This window comes from Carassius auratus, unplaced genomic scaffold (assembly GCF_003368295.1).
Source record: "Carassius auratus strain Wakin unplaced genomic scaffold, ASM336829v1 scaf_tig00214657, whole genome shotgun sequence".
NCBI classification, from domain to species: Eukaryota; Metazoa; Chordata; class Actinopteri; order Cypriniformes; family Cyprinidae; genus Carassius; species Carassius auratus.
In genome coordinates, this window is record NW_020527754.1 from 664,614 (window position 1) to 683,484 (window position 18,871).

Sequence of the window (18,871 nt, forward strand, 5' to 3'; positions counted from 1 at the left end):
TGCCCACTTTTCAGCATTTTTCAAATATTGCCAGTGGGTGGAGTCAGGCTCTGACCAGGGGTTTAGTTACCCTTTAACTGTAGAGTATAGAAAATGTAAGATTTTGACATTTACTATGAAAATCCAATCTTATCCAAATAATAGCCTTTTTAAAAGCTTTGTTTGAAGTTCTTCTGGGTTACATCTGCAAAACACATCCAATAAAACTGTATATAAAGACAGAATGTTTGATTGGGATTAAATGTGGACATTTAACAAAATATGCAGTTAACAATGCTGTTTTCTGTCTTTTTGATTTGCAGGCGATGGAGAAGTTGAACATTTCGAAACATTCCTGTGATGAATAGAGGGCTTTCAGAGAGAAACGTGATCGGAGATTTTGATACAACAGGGAGAGGCCGGCATTCTGAGCCAAGTCCTTAACGCAGAGTAGGTCTGGACATCTCGGTCTCAAATAACAGCAGGAAGGTGCAGACATTAGAAACAAAGACTTACAGAGGCGACCTTGGTGCTATCATCTCAGGTACCTGAAACAGAACCAGTCTACAGAACCAAACACAAAAACTCCTGGAGGTCTCCTTTTTAATTGTATTCTTTTTTTGTACTTGCTTTCATGCCAATTGATTGTTCTTGGTGCTATTGGGTGCTATTGGTTTTTTTTTTTGTTTTTTTTTTTGTCGTCTGCTGCTCCTTGTTCTCATTAGCAAACAAAACACAAACAAACAGTACATTATAAAAGATTGTGATATCACAAAGCAACCTCAGCCTCCATCTACTGGAAGCAAACACATAAACACAGATACTCACCAGCAGTGGCAAACTGTATACGTATGGTGTGATGACAGCTGGTCGTTTACTGTGGAAATAAACTACATCCCCCACCCTTCAACCCATTGATGTCATCAACAATTTTTAGCCACATAGATATACTCTTGCTGAAAAGAAAAAAAAAACCTTTGTAGGGATGTCTAGTTGTTTTCTACTGGATGTTAATTGTAAGATTTCCAAGGATTCTGTATTGTAAACCAACTTTTCCTTGTGAAAAATGAGACTTATTCTTATTCAGACTTTACTTATTTGTAGAAAGCAACAAAAATAATCTGAAAGATTTTGATTAAAATATATCTTTAGTAGAGGAATGGTATTATTATAAACCCATTGCATAACTCCAACCCCCCCCCCCCCGAAATAGTTAATGGGCTTTTTTCTGGTTTAACTGGATTTATAAGCAGATATCTGGAGATTGCACTGCCTAGCCATGTGCCTTAAACTTTGAAAAAAAAAAAAAAAAAAAAAACATAGCTGAATATTGACTATCAATGTTTATGGACATGCCACAGGGATACAAACCAATAAAAATGTGGCGTATGCTGTAGGTAATTGTTTGCCAATCTCCATGGTTTGTGAGTCACGTTGCTCCAACGCTATCTCATGACCAATTCGTACGTATTTTACGAGGTGATTTTGTACGTTTTATCTAGACCCCAGTGACGGGTAGGTTTAGGGGCGGGGTTAGGTGTAGGTCATTCGTACAAATTTATACGAATTGTGCATCTCGTAAAATACATACAAATTGCTGTGAGATCAGGCTGGTTGCTCTGTCATACATTGTGGCTTTCATTTGCCATCCATTTGTATCGTAACATCACATATTGGAGTAATAATAACAGTGATCTTTTGGTATGCAAGGATTGAAGTTAAAATGGCAGTCTAGGCAGTGCTGAATTTTTTAACATAAAGCATTACTGCATTTAAAAAAAAAAAAATCTGTGTGACCTTTCCATTGTTTTGTGCTGTCTAATATAATCTGTCGCATTTATAACTTCATTTCCATCTATTTTGATTTCAAACTTTCCTAATTCTCAGCTTTCATCGTTTTATGAAGAACGTTGATCCAAGTTCAAGAGTCCTCGTGACCTTGTCTAGGATTCGGTGCTGTAAAAAAAACAGGGGAAAAAAGGAAAATGACACTTAAGACATATGCAAAAGAAAGGGAAAAAAATCGGAGTTAGCTGTTAGCTTTGGGCTACTGCAGTGCATGTGAGAGACAGAACCACAGCTACCTCAGCAAGTTGTTTTCATGCGAAGAGACAAAAGTAATGACCTGTTTACTGACAAACAGTATTTGTTGACCTCTGTAATATCACTCCGCCCTTCAGAAATTCAAGCTAAGGTACTGGATCACCTCTCCGACATGAGTGTGTCATGTGGCTGCTGCAGTAATCCTCTGATTTGTTCACATTTTAGCATTATATTTCATTTTTTAGGTTGTTCTGCGTTTGAGCCTAGAAAAGAAATGGCATTGTATTATCGCTGAAATGTTATTTACTGTATATTTCATTTTTTCTACATGTGCATCCCATGATTTACGTTTTATTGGCCATGTTTGTGAAATGCCTGCTTGCTTCAGTTTTTGAATTCACGGACGCATTTTCTTTCATGCTATTGCCATTTGATATTTATTAGACTATAATAACATTGTCATATGTTCAACATTTTGTTCAACCAAGACTAATTGGAAAAGTTGTTACATGAAATTTGTGTTGAGACACAATGTAGCACATTTTTGTAGCAGGTGTTGCACGACATTCAGAAACGGGGTTTACTGGTCTCAGGTCTCTGCTACATAAATATTTATTCCATGAGGGTGGAGATAATGGTGGTTATGATGCTTTTAAATTTTTAAATATTGTAGAGGATGAGGGGGAAATTCATGTGGCTAATTTGCGTTTTCGGGTCCCCACTGTCAACTGTTGTACCATCAACATGCTTGACTGGTGTAGTGTTGTAGAAACTACTGTAATGCTGACCACTTGTGCTTCTCATAAATTAATCTGGGAAAAAATGAGTTAGTGCCAGTCCACAAGACAAACCCTATTTTGCATACTTAGTTGATAGCAAAATGTAATTGGCCTTGAATCAAACCGTATATAATGTGGTCAGTAAATAACAAATTTTCAAATTTAGAAGCACCACTAATATTTTTTTTAGAAAATTAACTCTTAATTCCTGCATTAAAAATGTTACAATGTGTAGTTCTGTTTTTGGCTAAAAGTTAATTTCCTTTAGTTGACCAGAATCTAAATCAGATTATTTGACTAAGGTTAGAAAGTCCATAGAACAATAGCATTTTGCTTTAGGTAGGTAATTAAGTACCACCCACTAAATTCATTTGTGTTTGGCGTAATAAGTCCATGAATTTCTCAAATTGGTGCTCAGAGTTGGAGATTTAGGTTTTGGTAACCAATGGTTTTAGTTAATCCCCATTTGATCAGTATATTTATGTCCCTTAATGATTTAGGGATTTAGGGTTGAGGGAATTTTATTTTTGAGTAATACCAGAATTCTGTCCCTTTTATTTTTACAAAGCAAAAATTTTGCAAAGCAAATCAAAACCACACACTGTTCTGTCCTTCCCTGCAGTCCTTTTGTGAAATGATATATTTACTGTAATTTCTGAAATAAACTGCTGTGTTATACTTGAATAAAAGGTGCAAATTGAAGTCGTTCTAGTGTTTCAATATTAATCTGAGTACTGTCTTGAGTCGTAATAAGGGTTATGGCACACATGGGATAGTGTGCTCTATTCATAAATTGGAAAATTTAAATGGCATATAGCACATGTGTAACCCTTCTCTCCCGGGTCCTCTCTGACGCTCCTCGCACTCGCGACGAGCGGGGCTCAAACCCGGGTCTCCGGCATGGGAGGTGGACGCACTAACAAGGAGGCTAAATGGCTACAGCCACTAGCGTCTGTCGCTAGTGCGTCTCTTGACATCGGGGAGTGAGGTTTACCTGCACAGCACCACTCGCTGGCCTACATTACGCTCACCCCCCTAGACCTCACTCCCATCCGGGTCACGGCACCAATGTAACCCCTCTCACCCGGGTCCTCTCTGACGCTCCTCGTACTCGCTCCGAGCAGGGCTCGAACCCGGGTCTCCGGCATGGGAGGCGGACGCACTAACAAGCAGGCTAAATGGCTACAGCCACTAGCATCAGTCGCTAGTGCGTCTCTTGAGATCGGGGAGTGAGGTTTACCTGCACAGAACCACTCGCTATCCTCGGTTACACTCACCCCCCTAAATCTCACTCCCATCAGGGTCATGGAACCAATGAAACCCCTCTCACCCGGGTCCACGCTGACGCTCCTCGCACACGCACCTAGCGGGGCTCGAACCCGGGTCTTCGGCATGGGAGGCGGACGCACTAACAAGGAGGCTAAATGGCCACTCGCTGGCCTCCGTTACACATGGTTCTGGATGAGTGTAAGATTAACCAATAACAAAAAAAAAAAAGCTAATTTTCACTCATAAATAACTTTGTCAACAAATATAAGTATTCAGCTTTGCCATTAAAGTTGCGACAAATATTTACTGGCATCAGTTTTTTTTGTGTGTGCGTGTTTAATATTGAAAACAGACCTAACTTTAATAAATAGACATTTACTTTTAATTTAAAAGTAAATGTAACGATAAGTAAAAATCCTTACAGGTTAGCCATAAATGACAACTTGCTCATAAGTTGTGGGAACGTCTTGCAAAAGAGTAAAATGTAAATAAAGAGTCAACTTTTTCTTTAGAATTCTGGATATGTATTTCAGCATTAATAACGTAAATTGTTTCAATAGGGTACAGATTTACATTGTCCAATCCATTGATTTTTTTTTTTTTTTTTTTCTAAAAACATTTATACACAATTTTCATTGGTTTTTAAAATATACATATGTTCCCTATAATACAACGTTTCTCCTTCCATCTTGCTCCATCTGTATTCTGCCACAGCTGCAGGCTCGTGGATGGGAATAAAACACGAGGATAAAACCCACAAAGAAAAGGTGGAATGATTTACACAGAACAAAATGAAATGAAACTCCTCTGGGCATCACAGGTTCTGGTATTTTGTGCTTTGGAGTTCATGAGGGGCTTTGTTTAATCCTGGATCTGTAGCGCTGACCCTCGCTGGAGGGCTACATGACTAGCATCGTCGTCCTTTGGCTTCTTGCGGAAGTCCCTTAATGATGAAACAGATCATGACACACATCCCATATTCTCATGACATGACTACCAATGAAAAACGAGATTTGATGGGAACCTTATCAAAAAAGCATCATGAGGGAGAAGAACATCAACTTAAACATTGGAAGAAGAACCAAAAAAAAGAATTGGTATTTGGCTGACCTAGAATACAGTTCCAATGGCACAACACCTGAGGGGGAGCTACCCTAAGGATCCCTTGCTAAATCTTAATCGCAACGGTCCAACTGCGTTCCACCCAGGTTAGCTGGTTGGAGCTCGATGGGCTGGTTTAGGCCAGTTTGTGACATTAGAGAAGTCCAGAGTCGAGCGCATCATCAGCCACTCTGAATGTACTTCTTTATAACCACGCATCCGTGTCTGAAAAGTGGACAAGGTAGATTCTGCAGCAGCGTCCATGTGTTCGTGCAAGGATCGAAGGTCTCCATGTTGCCCAGCGCCGGTCCCTCGCTGCTCACGATCCCTCCCGTTGCATAGATCTTGCCATCTAGGATCGCCGCACTAGGGGAGGAACAACAAGAGATGTGGAATTTCATTTATTTCATTGTGTAGCGCAATCTACTGTTCATTAGACCAACCTGCAGAACTGCCTGGAGTGATTCATGTTGGGGCCGGCTTTGATGTTGCCCTTGTCTGGGTCGTAGATAGTGGTGGCTCGGGCGTAGGCTCCTCCCAGGATGAAGATAAAACCATTGAGGCTCACAGCAGGAGCGTACTTGTTATCTACATAAGCCCGAAAGGAGCACAGGAGGAAAGAGAACAACAGATAGAAGTTATTTCTCTGATGTATGTTCTGGCCACGGATTAATTTTTGCCTTGGAATGAAGGCACTGTTTTGTCGTTATCTTACACATTGTGCTTCATGCAAGATGTGTGGTGCTTTTTGGAGCTATGAGTAAATCATATACTGTAGCTGCTGGGATGCCTACATCCTTATCAGCACAAATTCACAATGTTCTTTCTGAAGATTCCAGTGGAACAAGGGATAATTAATGAGGTAGATTATGTACTACAGTACTGTATACGACTGCGTCAGTCTGCAATCTTCCGAAATCGGGTTTGAAGCACCATTTGTAATGCATTTATGATTTTCCTGGCCTGTTTTCTGCCACATTCCATTTCCCACGTCCCTGTATCCTTTATGCTTTACGTTATTAAGCGGAGAATGACAAATAACGGCAAACAGACATACTATATGGCGGCCATTTCCTCTAATGATGCCATACAAAGGAAATAAGCTCAGTAATATCCAAAGACCCTTCACAGCCCGACAGCTTTTACTCACTCGATCCTTTTTCACACGGGGTAAATGGCCAAGAAACCGAAATAATCATATCTTTTCATGAGCGGGCAAATGACTGACAGCCCAACGCACGTCGTGAACACAGAAAAGGTCGTCCAGCCGAATGCAAGACAGAGGCTATCAGCCTTTGCTTTCTGACAGAAATTGTCTCCCAAACGATTACAGCTGGGCCAATTTATTACACCTATGAATAATTCACTTGGCTGCGTTCAAGTTTTTTTTTTCTGTTTTATTCCACACCTTCAACTGACACTTGAGAAGCCGTGCACAGAAGTGATCTGTAAAACAGCGGCTGGATTTAATGGTTGAAAAAGAAAGTGTGAGATGGGCTCTCTCTCGGCGGTGTGACTGCCAGGTGCTTCTCATTAAAACCCCCACCACTCGACTTCTGAGTGACGGTGCAGATAACGCCCTCTTTTTATAGCACTCCAGTCACAGCAAGCGTTGTTGAATTGATCAGCGGCATAACCCAAGGGGGATGCATCATCTTCTGTAACAAGAGCATAGTTTTGGCACCCCCTTCGAACACATCTTTATTCCCCTCACAAAAACGCCTGCTTTTGTGCCGAGTCACTTTATTCAGCCACTCTGAGTGCTTTGTGTGCATCATGAGCGCATGCATCTTGCCGACGTCATAGGATCAGCTCCGTTAAGTCCTAATCTCACCCTATGCAATGCTGTGTTTATCTGTTAGTTGTCTCGTTTTCAAATCCAACGCTGATGCTATCATCAGAGCTCATTGTTGGGTTTGGTCCACGCTCTCGCTACTCGAGGGCCTCAAATGTGATGCCAAAGCTCGGTCTGCTGCTTTGATGCTAAAATCCCGCCATCGGCAAGACGTCTCAAGGTTTCAATCAAATGGGGGACCTGTATCTGGCACAATGGAGACATGAGAGATTCAGCTTTCTGAGAGCCAAACAAAACAACAACAGTTCATGCCACCAATTTGCAGAGGCGTCTCACACAATTTTTCAAATGCAGCAGAGAAAAGCTATTAAAAGACGAAAGAAAGGGAAAGGAGTTGTTTGAATAGCAGCATTCCCAGAGAGGTGAGCTGAAAATAGGGTGAGAACACCGGCAACAACCTTCTGTCCACCGTAAACAAGTCGAAGCGTTTTAAGCGAGACTACTTCAGTCAAACCCATCTCACCACCTTTTCACTCTGACCGACTTTTCAATTTACCACCTGGCTGATTGACATGCTTTAAACGTGTTTTATAAACACTGGCTACCCTTCGTACTGTAGTTTGGAGACTGAGGGATGTTTGTCGATGAGGCAGCTTGACATGGTCTGACTGAACGCTGACTGAGTCCAGCGGTGAGCGCTCGTTGAGTTGCTGGGAGCCAGATCAGTGATAACTCATCAGACTGCCCAGAGGCTCCCTGAATCACTTTTTAATGTGCCTGTACTCTAAAGACACCCTGCAATCTTGTGTAATTTGTACAAGCAATTGTTTGCAATCAATTCCCCACCGTCCACATGGCTTCATGCACTTCCAGTGGCACTTTGCCTGCTCGACCTGCACTGACAGCTTGTCTTGTTGGCACTGGCTGAACTAGTGTTTGCTCAGTAGTGTTCAAACAACAGAATCACACAAGGACCTTGAAGAAATGAACCTGTTAAAAGCCTTTGGTGGAAGGTTGTGGCCTCTGTAGATACGGCAGGGGAAATATGCAATGGTAGAATCTCATTCTGGGTAAAAATAATAATAATAATAAAACTAAATAAAGACTTACAGGCCTGTCAATCAGTGAGAAAGAACCAAACACTGCCATGTTCAAATACCATACCAGATTTTATCCTTGTGTAGACAGTTACATATGTTAAAGTAAAAAATGCATTAGTATCTAAAGTAACATGAACAAAAATAAATGCTGTAAAATTATTGTTCACTTCTGTTTAACATTAGATATCGTAAAAAGTTGTTTACTGCACTTTTCATTGATACATTTATAATAAAAATATTTAAATATTTCAAATGACATATTATTAATTGTATTATTTGAATGTTATAATATTTAAATATATAAAACTTGAAATTGAGATTACTATGAACCAAGATTAATAAATGTTTTCAAATTATTGTTCATTACTGTTTAAAAAATTTTCATAGCATAATTTAATTATATAATTATAATTTTCATAATATAATTAAATACAATATAATATATTTTTTATTTTATGATATTATTTATTTGTTTTTCTGTGTGTTCAGCACAAACGTGAACATGGAAATATACCATGGATAGTATATGAACAATCATCACAGCAATTAAAGATGTGATGTGAAAGGCTCATGATTGGACAAATGAAGATATTTATCTAGTTATATGTACTCAATGCAACTTAATTTAATTACCAAATTTATTTAGTTATGGAATGGCTTTTATGATGCCTTAGCACAGCAATCACTGAGCTAATTGAAGCCTGAAAACCTCCTACTGCAAGTAAAAATGCTAAGTCCCAATCTCCCTTATGAATCCTGCTGTTTTTCAGCTATGATTGAGCCCCTGAGCAAAGCAAACTACCCCATAAAAGCTTTTCACCAAGACAGACCACAAATACACACAATTGCCATGTTGACAAATACGTGTTATTAAATGGTCTTTGGAAGAAAATTTAGATGCACAAATGAACCATTTTCATTTTCCATTAATAAACTGGAGTTCTTACGATGTACCTACCGATCATGGGGGACTCTATAAAGCTCCAGGTGTGGGTCCGAGGGATGTAAGACTGTAAAACCCCAGCCGAGCGTCCAGCTTCATTCACACCACCGAACACGTAGATCTTCCCGCCGCACACGGTGGCAGCCGCCGAATGAACAGGCTTGGGCAGCGGAGAGACCGTCTCCCACTGATTGGTGATAGTGTCGTACCTGAAGAAAACCGAAGCGAGACATTTATTAGCATTGCTGCTGTTTGTGTCGCTCTAACAGCAACAGACATTTCTCGCAGTCCATTCTAAAATGATGCAGTGCTAATAAACATGCAAAAAAAATGCATGTAAGAACAACACTTTATTTATGCAAGTTAGTAACTGAACCAGCATGATATCAGCAGGGTTGTGCAATATTCAGCGCTCTTTAATCAAGGGGTGTGGAGTTATGAATTGGCCACATCTCACAAGAAGATGAAAAGAAATTTGAGCTGGATTGCAATTAAAAGAAATTCTAAATGCAATGCTTTCTCGGAAATAGTCCACAGAAGTAAAAAAAAATTAAAATAATAATCTGTGTGTCTCTCTCTCTCTCTCTCTCTCTCTATATACATATACTGTAATACTGGCACATATACATATATAATTTTTAAAATAATGAAATATATAAGGTAATAAGCTGTATAGACATTCCCAACATCTATATCTATCAATATGTTTATAAATATAAGCAAAATTTCAAAATGTAATAAATAATATGATAAAAATGATATCGCAACAATATTACATCATAGACAATATTGGTGGTATTTCAGACATTATCTGTCAAGAAATTTAAAAATCTACTAAATATGAAAAAATATATAAACGTTTTCTATCACATCTAGAAATGTTTCACAATTTTCCAAACAAGGCTTTGAAGCCAACATTAAAACTGCATTTCTAGTTCAAAATAAACAAATTTGAATTCTACTTCAATTCGGATTTAAAAGTAATTATGTTTGATGACCTCAATTCAAATGTAAAAATCCTTCTGAATTGAGTTTGGAATGGAGCACATCCTCAGCTCTCAGTGATGAAGTGTCTAAAGAAATGTCTCCCGGCTCTTCTGCTGAAGAGTGACGCATGTTCATGTACGATCCAGCGGAGCCGTGCAACCATACGCTTGCAGAAACACAGTAACATCCAGCTGGAGCTCATCCTGCGCCACTGTTCTCAGAATCAGTGCTCAGGCCTCCGTCGCTCCTACAGCTCTCAATGAGGACTGAGAGAAGCTCCACCAGCGTCAGTCCAGTTCATCTGTCTCCTGTCAGGGCCATCTTCAATGAAAAGGTCAAGAGTGAACGGCGAGTACACTGTAAATGTTTTGATTCTTGCAGCTATTGATTAACTGTGCAATGAATCAAACACATGAGGACTCGGAACACAGCTATGAAGCAAACGTTACTGATTGCTAACTGCAGTTATTTTCTGTATGATGAACAGCTTTGAGTAAATTTCAATTCACTGCAGGCAACATTAGTGGAGGTATAAGGAGGATGAGAAAAGGAATCTAGCAGGCAGGAAGAGAAGCCTCGGGCTGCAAATACATTAGCAACAGCTCGCACAAATCGAGTGAAACGCCGCAGCATCAAATAATGCAAAAATGCTAAAAGTAAATGACAAGTGACTCTGAGTTTACCTTTGATACGTTTTACTATTTAAGCGCACATTTGATTTAGATGGTCGTCTCTGCTGTTTATGACACTAAAAACTAATTTTTGCACTTTATTCCATCAGCCTTATTTACAGTGTATTTCACTGTTGTAGTTTCTGCAAATGTGTCTACACCATTGTTTCTTTTACTCCATTACTTTCCAGCAAATTCATAGCAAAAATAATAAACCTGACATCAACTTTGACACCATGAATATAGGAAATGTTAATTTTTTTTGCTTTAGCTGCACAAATCCATGTATTTATTTTTTATTTTATTTTTTTTTTTCATATTACAACTACAAGAAACATTTGAAAGAGTTTTATAAATCATAATTAACTACGCATAAAAGTAGCTGGTCTAAAACACATCAAATTTCTCTATAAGTCTTAAAAGAGGATTTCGGCAAGTCCAACCCCAGACATCTTGACCTCCTAAACTAGAATTTAAAACAATAGGATATTATATATATATATATATATAATATCCTATTGTTTTAAATTCTAGTTTAGGAGGTCAAGATGTCTGGGGTTGGACTTGCCGAAATCCTCTTTTAAGACTTATATATATATATATATATATAAAATTATATAAAATTATATTTCAGAGACATTTTGATATTTAATAGCAAAAGTATATACAGTGGGGCTCGAAAGTTTGGGCACCCCTTGCAGAATCTGTGAAAATATGAGTAATTTTCAATTCAAACATTTGAACCTTTTTAAATAGTTGTGTTTGAGTCTCTCAAATGTCCTCAGTGTGATAAGGTGTATCTCAAAATCATACAGTCACTGCTGGAAAGGGTTCAAATATGCAAAGATGTTGGAAAACTGAAGAATCTGCAGGAGCTGAAGGATTTTTCTGAAGAACGCTGCTCAGTTTAACTGTTCAGAACAAACAAGGGACTCATGCACAACCATCACAAAACAGAAAGACAGTCGAGGATCATCAGGTGACAGAACACAGTACTAAGAACCAAGGGTTCCCAAACTTTTGAGTGGGGTTATTTTAATAATTTCAGCATTTTTTTGTCTTGTGAAATAAATGTTAAAATATTTTATGTACAATATCTTACTCAGGACAGTACTAAATAAAAAATAACATGCATTCAGTATGATCTCTCTTATTTTTTGAAAATTACTCGTATTTTCACAGATTCTGCAAGGGGTGCCCAAACTTTCGATCCCCACTGTATATATATATATTTTATGTTTACTAATTTACCATTAACAACATAAATAATTCTAAATAATTAAAACATTTAGTTGTGCATATTACACAAATTATAGTGCTGACATATAATATTTAGCAAATACTTTAGCATTTGACTTTGAATTTAGCACCTTATTCCATTAACAATGTGTTGGGGGAAAAGTTTCAGGCCCTATTTTGTATCTTATTCATGAAAAAAATTAGATGGTCATTCAAAAGTTTGGGGTTGGTAATATTTTAAAATGTTTTTGAAAGAATTTATGCTCGCTCAGTCTGCATTTATTTGATTAAAATATATATAATATAACCGTAATATTGTGAAATGTTTTTACAATTTGATTTATTAATTTTCTATTTGAATATACTGTATGTTAAAATTTAATTTATTCCTGTGATGCAACCTTGATTTCATTCTAATATGCTGATTTGCAATAATAAAAAAAAGTTTCCTATTATTATCAATCCTGAAAACAGTTGTTCTGCTTAATATTTTTGTGGAAACTAAAGAGATAAAACCTTTTCAAGATTATTTAACGAAGAGAAAGTTATTTGAAATAGAAGTCTCTTATTAAGAAGTAACATTATAAATGCATTTACTGTAACTTATGATCAATTTTAAGAAACTTTGCTAAATACAAGTAATCTTGTACAGTAGCGTTTATATTTCAGATATAGTCAGAGTGATTTCAAGGTTTAAAAAACGGACCTTTCTGGGCCAGTACACTACAGAGATGACTTGAATGAGAGTGAGTCGGAGTGAATAAGGTATGAAGCCCATAATAATGGATGTTATCCAGTCGATCTGTCCTCTGTGATGATCTCATCAGCGCTCCTGTAATTATAAGAGCTACTGTACTGTGACTCACAATCCACTCTCCATTTAATCACATGAGAGCCAGAGGGAGGGGGAGGAGTCTCTGATTGGCTGCTTTGATAACCTGTGCCTACAGGGAGCCAATGAGATCAGCCGGAGGAAGACAGTGATGAGGGCTGAATAGAAATCTCCTGGTCGCTCTGATAAAGCCAGCGAATGGCACTTCTGAGCTCCTTCCTGACCTTATCGTTCCTCCCGTCCTTGACGAAGCCGTTTATCTGCCGTCCCTCTCAGGTATATCCACATAACTCGATTGCGGTCAAGGGTCAAGTTTATTTCACTTGCCGTGCCAGCGGCGTAAACACTGGGATCAATACGTCGAGGCGCCTGTGGCCTCTTCATTATTTGATGGATTTCTACAGCATTAAGCAAATGATCTGTGCTAGATTTAACAGCATCAAAACGCTACACACACCTGCAACTTGCAAATGAAACTCTTTGGTAATGCACCGAGATTATCGATAGAGTTCATTAGTCTGTTTACTGTGACAGTTATGAGTAGTGTTTGCCAATCTAAACACCCGAGTCAATGGCCACACAGAACACCTGCAGAACTGTATAAAAACACCCTAAGATCACTGTTACTTTAAAATTATTAGTATACTATTATGATATCAATTACAATTTTGCTTTAAGCTTTAGGTTTTATTTTAATATTTTTAAGTTTTAGTTATTGTATGTGCTTGTCATTTTTATATTTCTATTTAGATTTAATTAAGTTTTTAATCATTTGATTTAGTTTCAATAATTAGATTAATTGAACTATTTTGTAAAATTTTTATAGTTTTTTATGTTTTGCTTCAGTTTTTAACTCAGTTTTAGCTATGTGTTCAGTTTTGTTATAGTTTTAGCATTTTGATTAGTATTTTAACAGTAGTTTAACTTTATTTTTAATTCAGTTATAGTAATTTTCTGTGCATGTCATTTTTTATTATTATTTTTATATTCTTCTATTATTTAGCTTTAATTTATTTTTATTTCAGTTATATCAGTACTAACTTAAAATTGTACTTCCATTTTTAAAGTTAATCTATTCTAAATATTAAAATTCTAGTTTTAGTAATTTTGTTATGTGCCATTTTTATGAATCTTTTTTATATTATTTATTTGTTTAAATACTTTTTATACATATATATTTAAAATGTTTTAGTATGTAATTATAGTACTAAAACTCATTTAATTTCAGTTCAAAATTGTATTCATGTTCTTAACTTTTTTAATCCATTTATTTTTAAAAGTTTTCGTTGAAAATTCAATTGTATTAATTTTATGTGATTCTGCCAATATTATGTTTTATATTTTCTATTTAACTTTAATTTATTTTTAGTTTTAGTAATTTAGTAATTTTAGTACTTTAATTTTGATTAAAGTTTTAACCATTTTCATTGAATATTTATTTATTATTTTAGCTTTATTTGAATAGTTTTAGATTTAGTTATGAGCAACAACGCTGCTTGAGATCCATAGAACACTCTGGAATCTGCATAGCAAGACGCACAGTTCACCGAACTTTGAGGAAATGCAAACATCCATGAATGCATTTAATTCATAATTATTACCATCTTTCATATTACTGCTGTTGTGGTTTTATAAAAGCAATAAGCCCCGAGAGCATTCTACTGATTTTACAGCAGTTACAGAGGGTTTCCAGCTTCACGTCATGCCTAATTACACTCTTTTCTGGGGTAAAATCATTGTAACAAGGTCTCTCATGGCTTATAGCTTGAGTTCACATATATGCATGTAAAATTTAACATTTCATAGTTTCAGAACTATTTCATTTACAACAAGAATGTTTTCTTTTTCTTTTGGACTATAAAAGCAAGACTCATCTCAACTTCTCAAGGATAACACAAAGTCAAAGACTGCTTTTCATTGTGCTCTTTGTTATTATAAAATAATATATGGCATCTAGCAAATACATAAAACAAATATAGAGAACATAAATTAATCTAACAAAAGCATTTTATCAGAGATTAACTGCAGTGAATTGCAGTCAAAACAGCTGTGAAAATTCTTAACAAATAATAAAGTAAATATAAAATATCAATACATTGTATCAAAAGTAATTATAAATAATATGTATGTACTATAATATTAATAACAATTTATATTACACTTATAATTTATAGTACAATTATAATTTCCTTTTAGCTTTAGCTTTCTTTTTAAATTTTTTTGTTAGATTTTGTATATTTCTATTTAGCTTAAATTTTTTTTTTTCACTTCAGTTTTAGTAAATATAGTACTAACTAAAAACTTTTTATTTCAGTTATTTGTCAAGGCAACTTTTAAAAGTACTTAGAGTGTATTTATTCTAAGTTTTAATGACAATTTTAGCTTATATATATATATATATATATATATATATATATATATATATATATATATACAAATCTTCATTAAAATAAATATTCATACTTATTTTTTTGTTCACTTTTATTTTACCCAGTGTCATTAATGTTTTTTTTTTTTTTTTTTTGTGAAATATATTTATTAATTTTAAACATTACAAAACGAGATTTGAATCAACCAAAAAAAGAGAAAGAGAAAAAAAAAAGATTACATCAATCGAACAAAATGATAATAAAATAAAAATAAAATAAAATAATAATAATATGGCTTACCACAATAAATCAGTTTAAGAAATAAATGAAATAGAGAATGGTATAATCATACAAACAATATTTTTTTTTTTTTGCACCAATGTGCCACACATTTAAACCTCATCAAACAAACCCTCTAATAAGAATAGAGGATATATCTAAGCCCATATATGTCAGAAATGGGTCCCACCTTCTATAAATTAGGACATCTCTATTATAAGATGCACAGGTTAGATAATCTAATGAAATGTATTCCAATATAACCCTGTGCCATAGTGACCTAGAAGGGGCTTTATCAACTAACCAGTTCAAGAGAATACATTTTCTTGCACAGAATGTAAGGAACTTGCAAAGTGTCTTTTTATGTTTATCTATAACCATGTCATCATATATTCCAAGCAACGTGTGTTTTGGACAGTAGCCAATATTAATAGATAAGATAGCATTGAGTTCTTGTTCAACCATAACCCAGAACTTCTGAATCTCCTTACAAGACCAGAAACAGTGAATAAGATCTCCTTCCTCTGTTTTACATTTCAGGCACATTGGTGAGCAGTCTTTTTTAAACTTGTGCCTCCGCGAAGGAGAAATGTGAGTGTCATTAATGTTAAGCCTACAATTAAATTGCTTTAAACTATTTCAGTTTGATTTCAAGTATATGAAATCAAGTTTCCATCTTAGTTTTAAGTTAACAATAATCAACCCTGTTCTGTACGATGAAACTGAACTACAGGCCAACTATACTTAGCTCTATTCTGTGAGATAAATGCATTCAAATAGACGTGTGTTTTCTTAAAAGAAGCATTTTGATGGCAGAAAAAGACACTCTCATCATGTGTGGCCCATCACGATAAATAAACAGCATCTGATGGACATCATTTGCAGTCTGAATCGTTTCCACACACTAAAGCGGTCTGTAATTGAGCTTACGGCTCCTCACAGAGACATCACTGAAGGCTTCAGCTTCCTCACACTGCAATTAAACTTCTGTATTATTTATTGCACAGTAATCAGCACAAAAAATGGGTTAAGCAGTGAATGGCTGCAATGTGACGTCACAACCTCAGCGTGAACATCGCAAAGTCTCGCGGCCCTGTCTTAACACGTTTGGCTTTTATTTCTACTGAGAACGGCTGGGGAAAGACTGGGTCAAACACTGTAGCTGTCTTAGTCCTTCTCCTGGGAGAAGAAATACAACTTGCCAGATCTCTTCAGAAAAGAGGTAACTTTGCTTCCTGAGGTTTTCATAAAGGTCATCCGACAGTCTACAGATAAAGATCCTTTTACATGACAGTTTGACAGTCTTGAGGAACTGCTGCGACACGAGTTATTAAAGATCTAGAGACATGAATGCCAGGACTGAGTCACTTGCTAGATGTGCAATTGTTTATTGTCCATTATTAGTGTCAAGTTTAATACTGTCACTTTGAAAATGACAATTGTTCTGGGATGTTTCAGCAGACTAAAAAAAGCTTCAAAATGATAAGCATCTCAAGATAATAAATTAAGACATTATAAAATAAATGAAGAAAAACTGCAATTACTACACTGTAATTTTTTTTATTATTATTTAATAATAAATAATGTATAGGTCTTTCTACATCAAAATCTCACATTTAATTCAGTATGTTACTTGTCGTTTCTTTGTAATTAATTGTGAAATTTACTGAAAATTTTTTCTACACCATTTTTTTCAGTGTAATACTAGAACTTAAATATATAAAGATGTGAAGCAGAATAATTCATAATTAAAAGAAGAAGAATTTGAAAAAAAAAATAGGACAAAATAAATATCTAAAAATATAAAAATAAAACATAGGACGACAAAGAAAAGATACAAATATAAATATGCCTTTGAAAGATACATGCGCTGTTCTTTAAAATGCTATATATATATATATATATATATATATATATATATATATATATATATATATATATATATATATATAGATATTTGAAATAGTATTTTCCTTCCCGGTGGATTAAAATCTGCATTTCAGTTGTGTTTGTAGTGCGTACGTGATGTTAATTTAATTTGACATTAGCTCTGTTAACTTAATCTAATCTGCTCTTAAAGGGCCAGTGTGATCAGTGCACACACATGTATAGTAATCTCTCTCATCTCGCCAATTTGTGACGTGGCTCTTCCAGGCTTCCAGTGGTGTCTTCACACACAGTATCCGTTCTCAATCTCTAGCCCTGCAGAGGGCACCTTGAGCCTCCATCAGGAGAACTCCTCCACAATTGGATTTGTGCATCACACACAAATTGTGACATTACAACTCGACGGCTGAGTAGGTCGTGCACCAATTACCAAAGCTCACGGTGCGAGCGGTCACGGCCACGGAAGCTCGCCTAAGACTTCATTACCTACCAGGTGCTTTCTTTTTCATTATGTGCTGAATGAAGTGGTGCTTACCATACACCGAGTGCCGCTGTTTGAGTCGGCACAGGATCCACAGACGCAGAGGACGGCAAAATAACAGCCTGTGACTGTGTGTGTGGCATCTTTAATGAGACACTTATCTGTGTAATATTTTTTTTTAGGTGAGAATGTAGTTTAGACAGTTTGTTGAGTAGGTTGTGCTTCTTTATCTTAATAAAGATAAAGTCTATTTGAATATTTGCTTTGACTTTTTTTGGATATGTGAGCTCCAGGGAATCAGCGGCGGTTCAGCCCTAATGAACCTCACCTCGGCCAGCTCTTCTGGTCCAGACAAATTCATTATAGGTAGTACACTTGAGCTCAAACTTGATTTTTACTCCCATTTTGAAGTTACTATACTCTGCCTATGCATTGTTGGAAAAAAGTGAGAAGTCATGCCAAGGCAAAAGGCAGTAACGACTACATTATACACAATGGGTCTCATTCATGAAACAAGAGCAGAATGAATTTTTGTGTAAATCGCGTGTAAAGTGGTTTTGGCGTAAACCTTCGGATTCATTAAAACGTTCGTATTTTCCAAATGTTAGTTGGTACGAAAGAAATCTACACCTGCTCCCGGCCACGCGCAAATAGTGCGTTAAACATCTGAACGTTTTGCTCATTAATACAGCTGCATTTTAATTCACCTTAATCGGGTACATATTTACACAGCATTTTGAAAAAAATATTATATATATTAATTACATACGGGTTTTCTTTTAACTTTTATTATGAGAGCCAGTAATAGGATCTTTAATATGCTGCCAAACTTCCTTTTTTAGGACCTGATACGCCACTAGTACGCTTCAAAATAAAATGTGGGGTTTTGAATGAACTTCTGATAATAAAACTTCAATTTCTGCAGCTGAGAAATGTTTCTTTTTCAGTCGCTTTTGAGAAGACATGTTGAAATCCTTCGTTTGGTGTCATAATATGATGCTCATATATAGTTGTCTGTCGGATTTAATAGGCGGGATTTATGGTAATTGAGAGTGAGCGTGCACGCGCGTCCCATTTACGACTGATTGGAATTCATTAACACACACACACACATTTC

General features: G+C 36.1%; 2 protein-coding genes across 4 annotated transcripts in view; one reads left to right on the forward strand and one right to left on the reverse strand.

Annotated features, from left to right (window-relative positions):
- The window catches only part of LOC113092586 (ATPase family AAA domain-containing protein 2B-like), a 77,580-nt gene extending 74,077 nt beyond the window's left edge, over window positions 1-3,503 (forward strand). For both annotated transcript variants that reach the window (XM_026258233.1, XM_026258234.1), the window contains exon 28: window positions 303-3,503. In XM_026258233.1, the coding sequence (XP_026114018.1) occupies window positions 303-347 (45 nt within the window). In that variant the 3' untranslated portion in view covers window positions 348-3,503. The remainder of the gene's footprint in view (window positions 1-302) is intronic.
- A 1,135-nt stretch (window positions 3,504-4,638) lies between these two features.
- The window catches only part of LOC113092589 (kelch-like protein 29), a 247,263-nt gene continuing 233,030 nt past the window's right edge, over window positions 4,639-18,871 (reverse strand). For both annotated transcript variants that reach the window (XM_026258237.1, XM_026258238.1), the window contains 3 exons: window positions 9,025-9,218; window positions 5,615-5,759; window positions 4,639-5,537 (listed from right to left, as the gene is read on the reverse strand). In XM_026258237.1, the coding sequence (XP_026114022.1) occupies window positions 5,354-5,537; window positions 5,615-5,759; window positions 9,025-9,218 (523 nt within the window). In that variant the 3' untranslated portion in view covers window positions 4,639-5,353. The remainder of the gene's footprint in view (window positions 5,538-5,614; window positions 5,760-9,024; window positions 9,219-18,871) is intronic.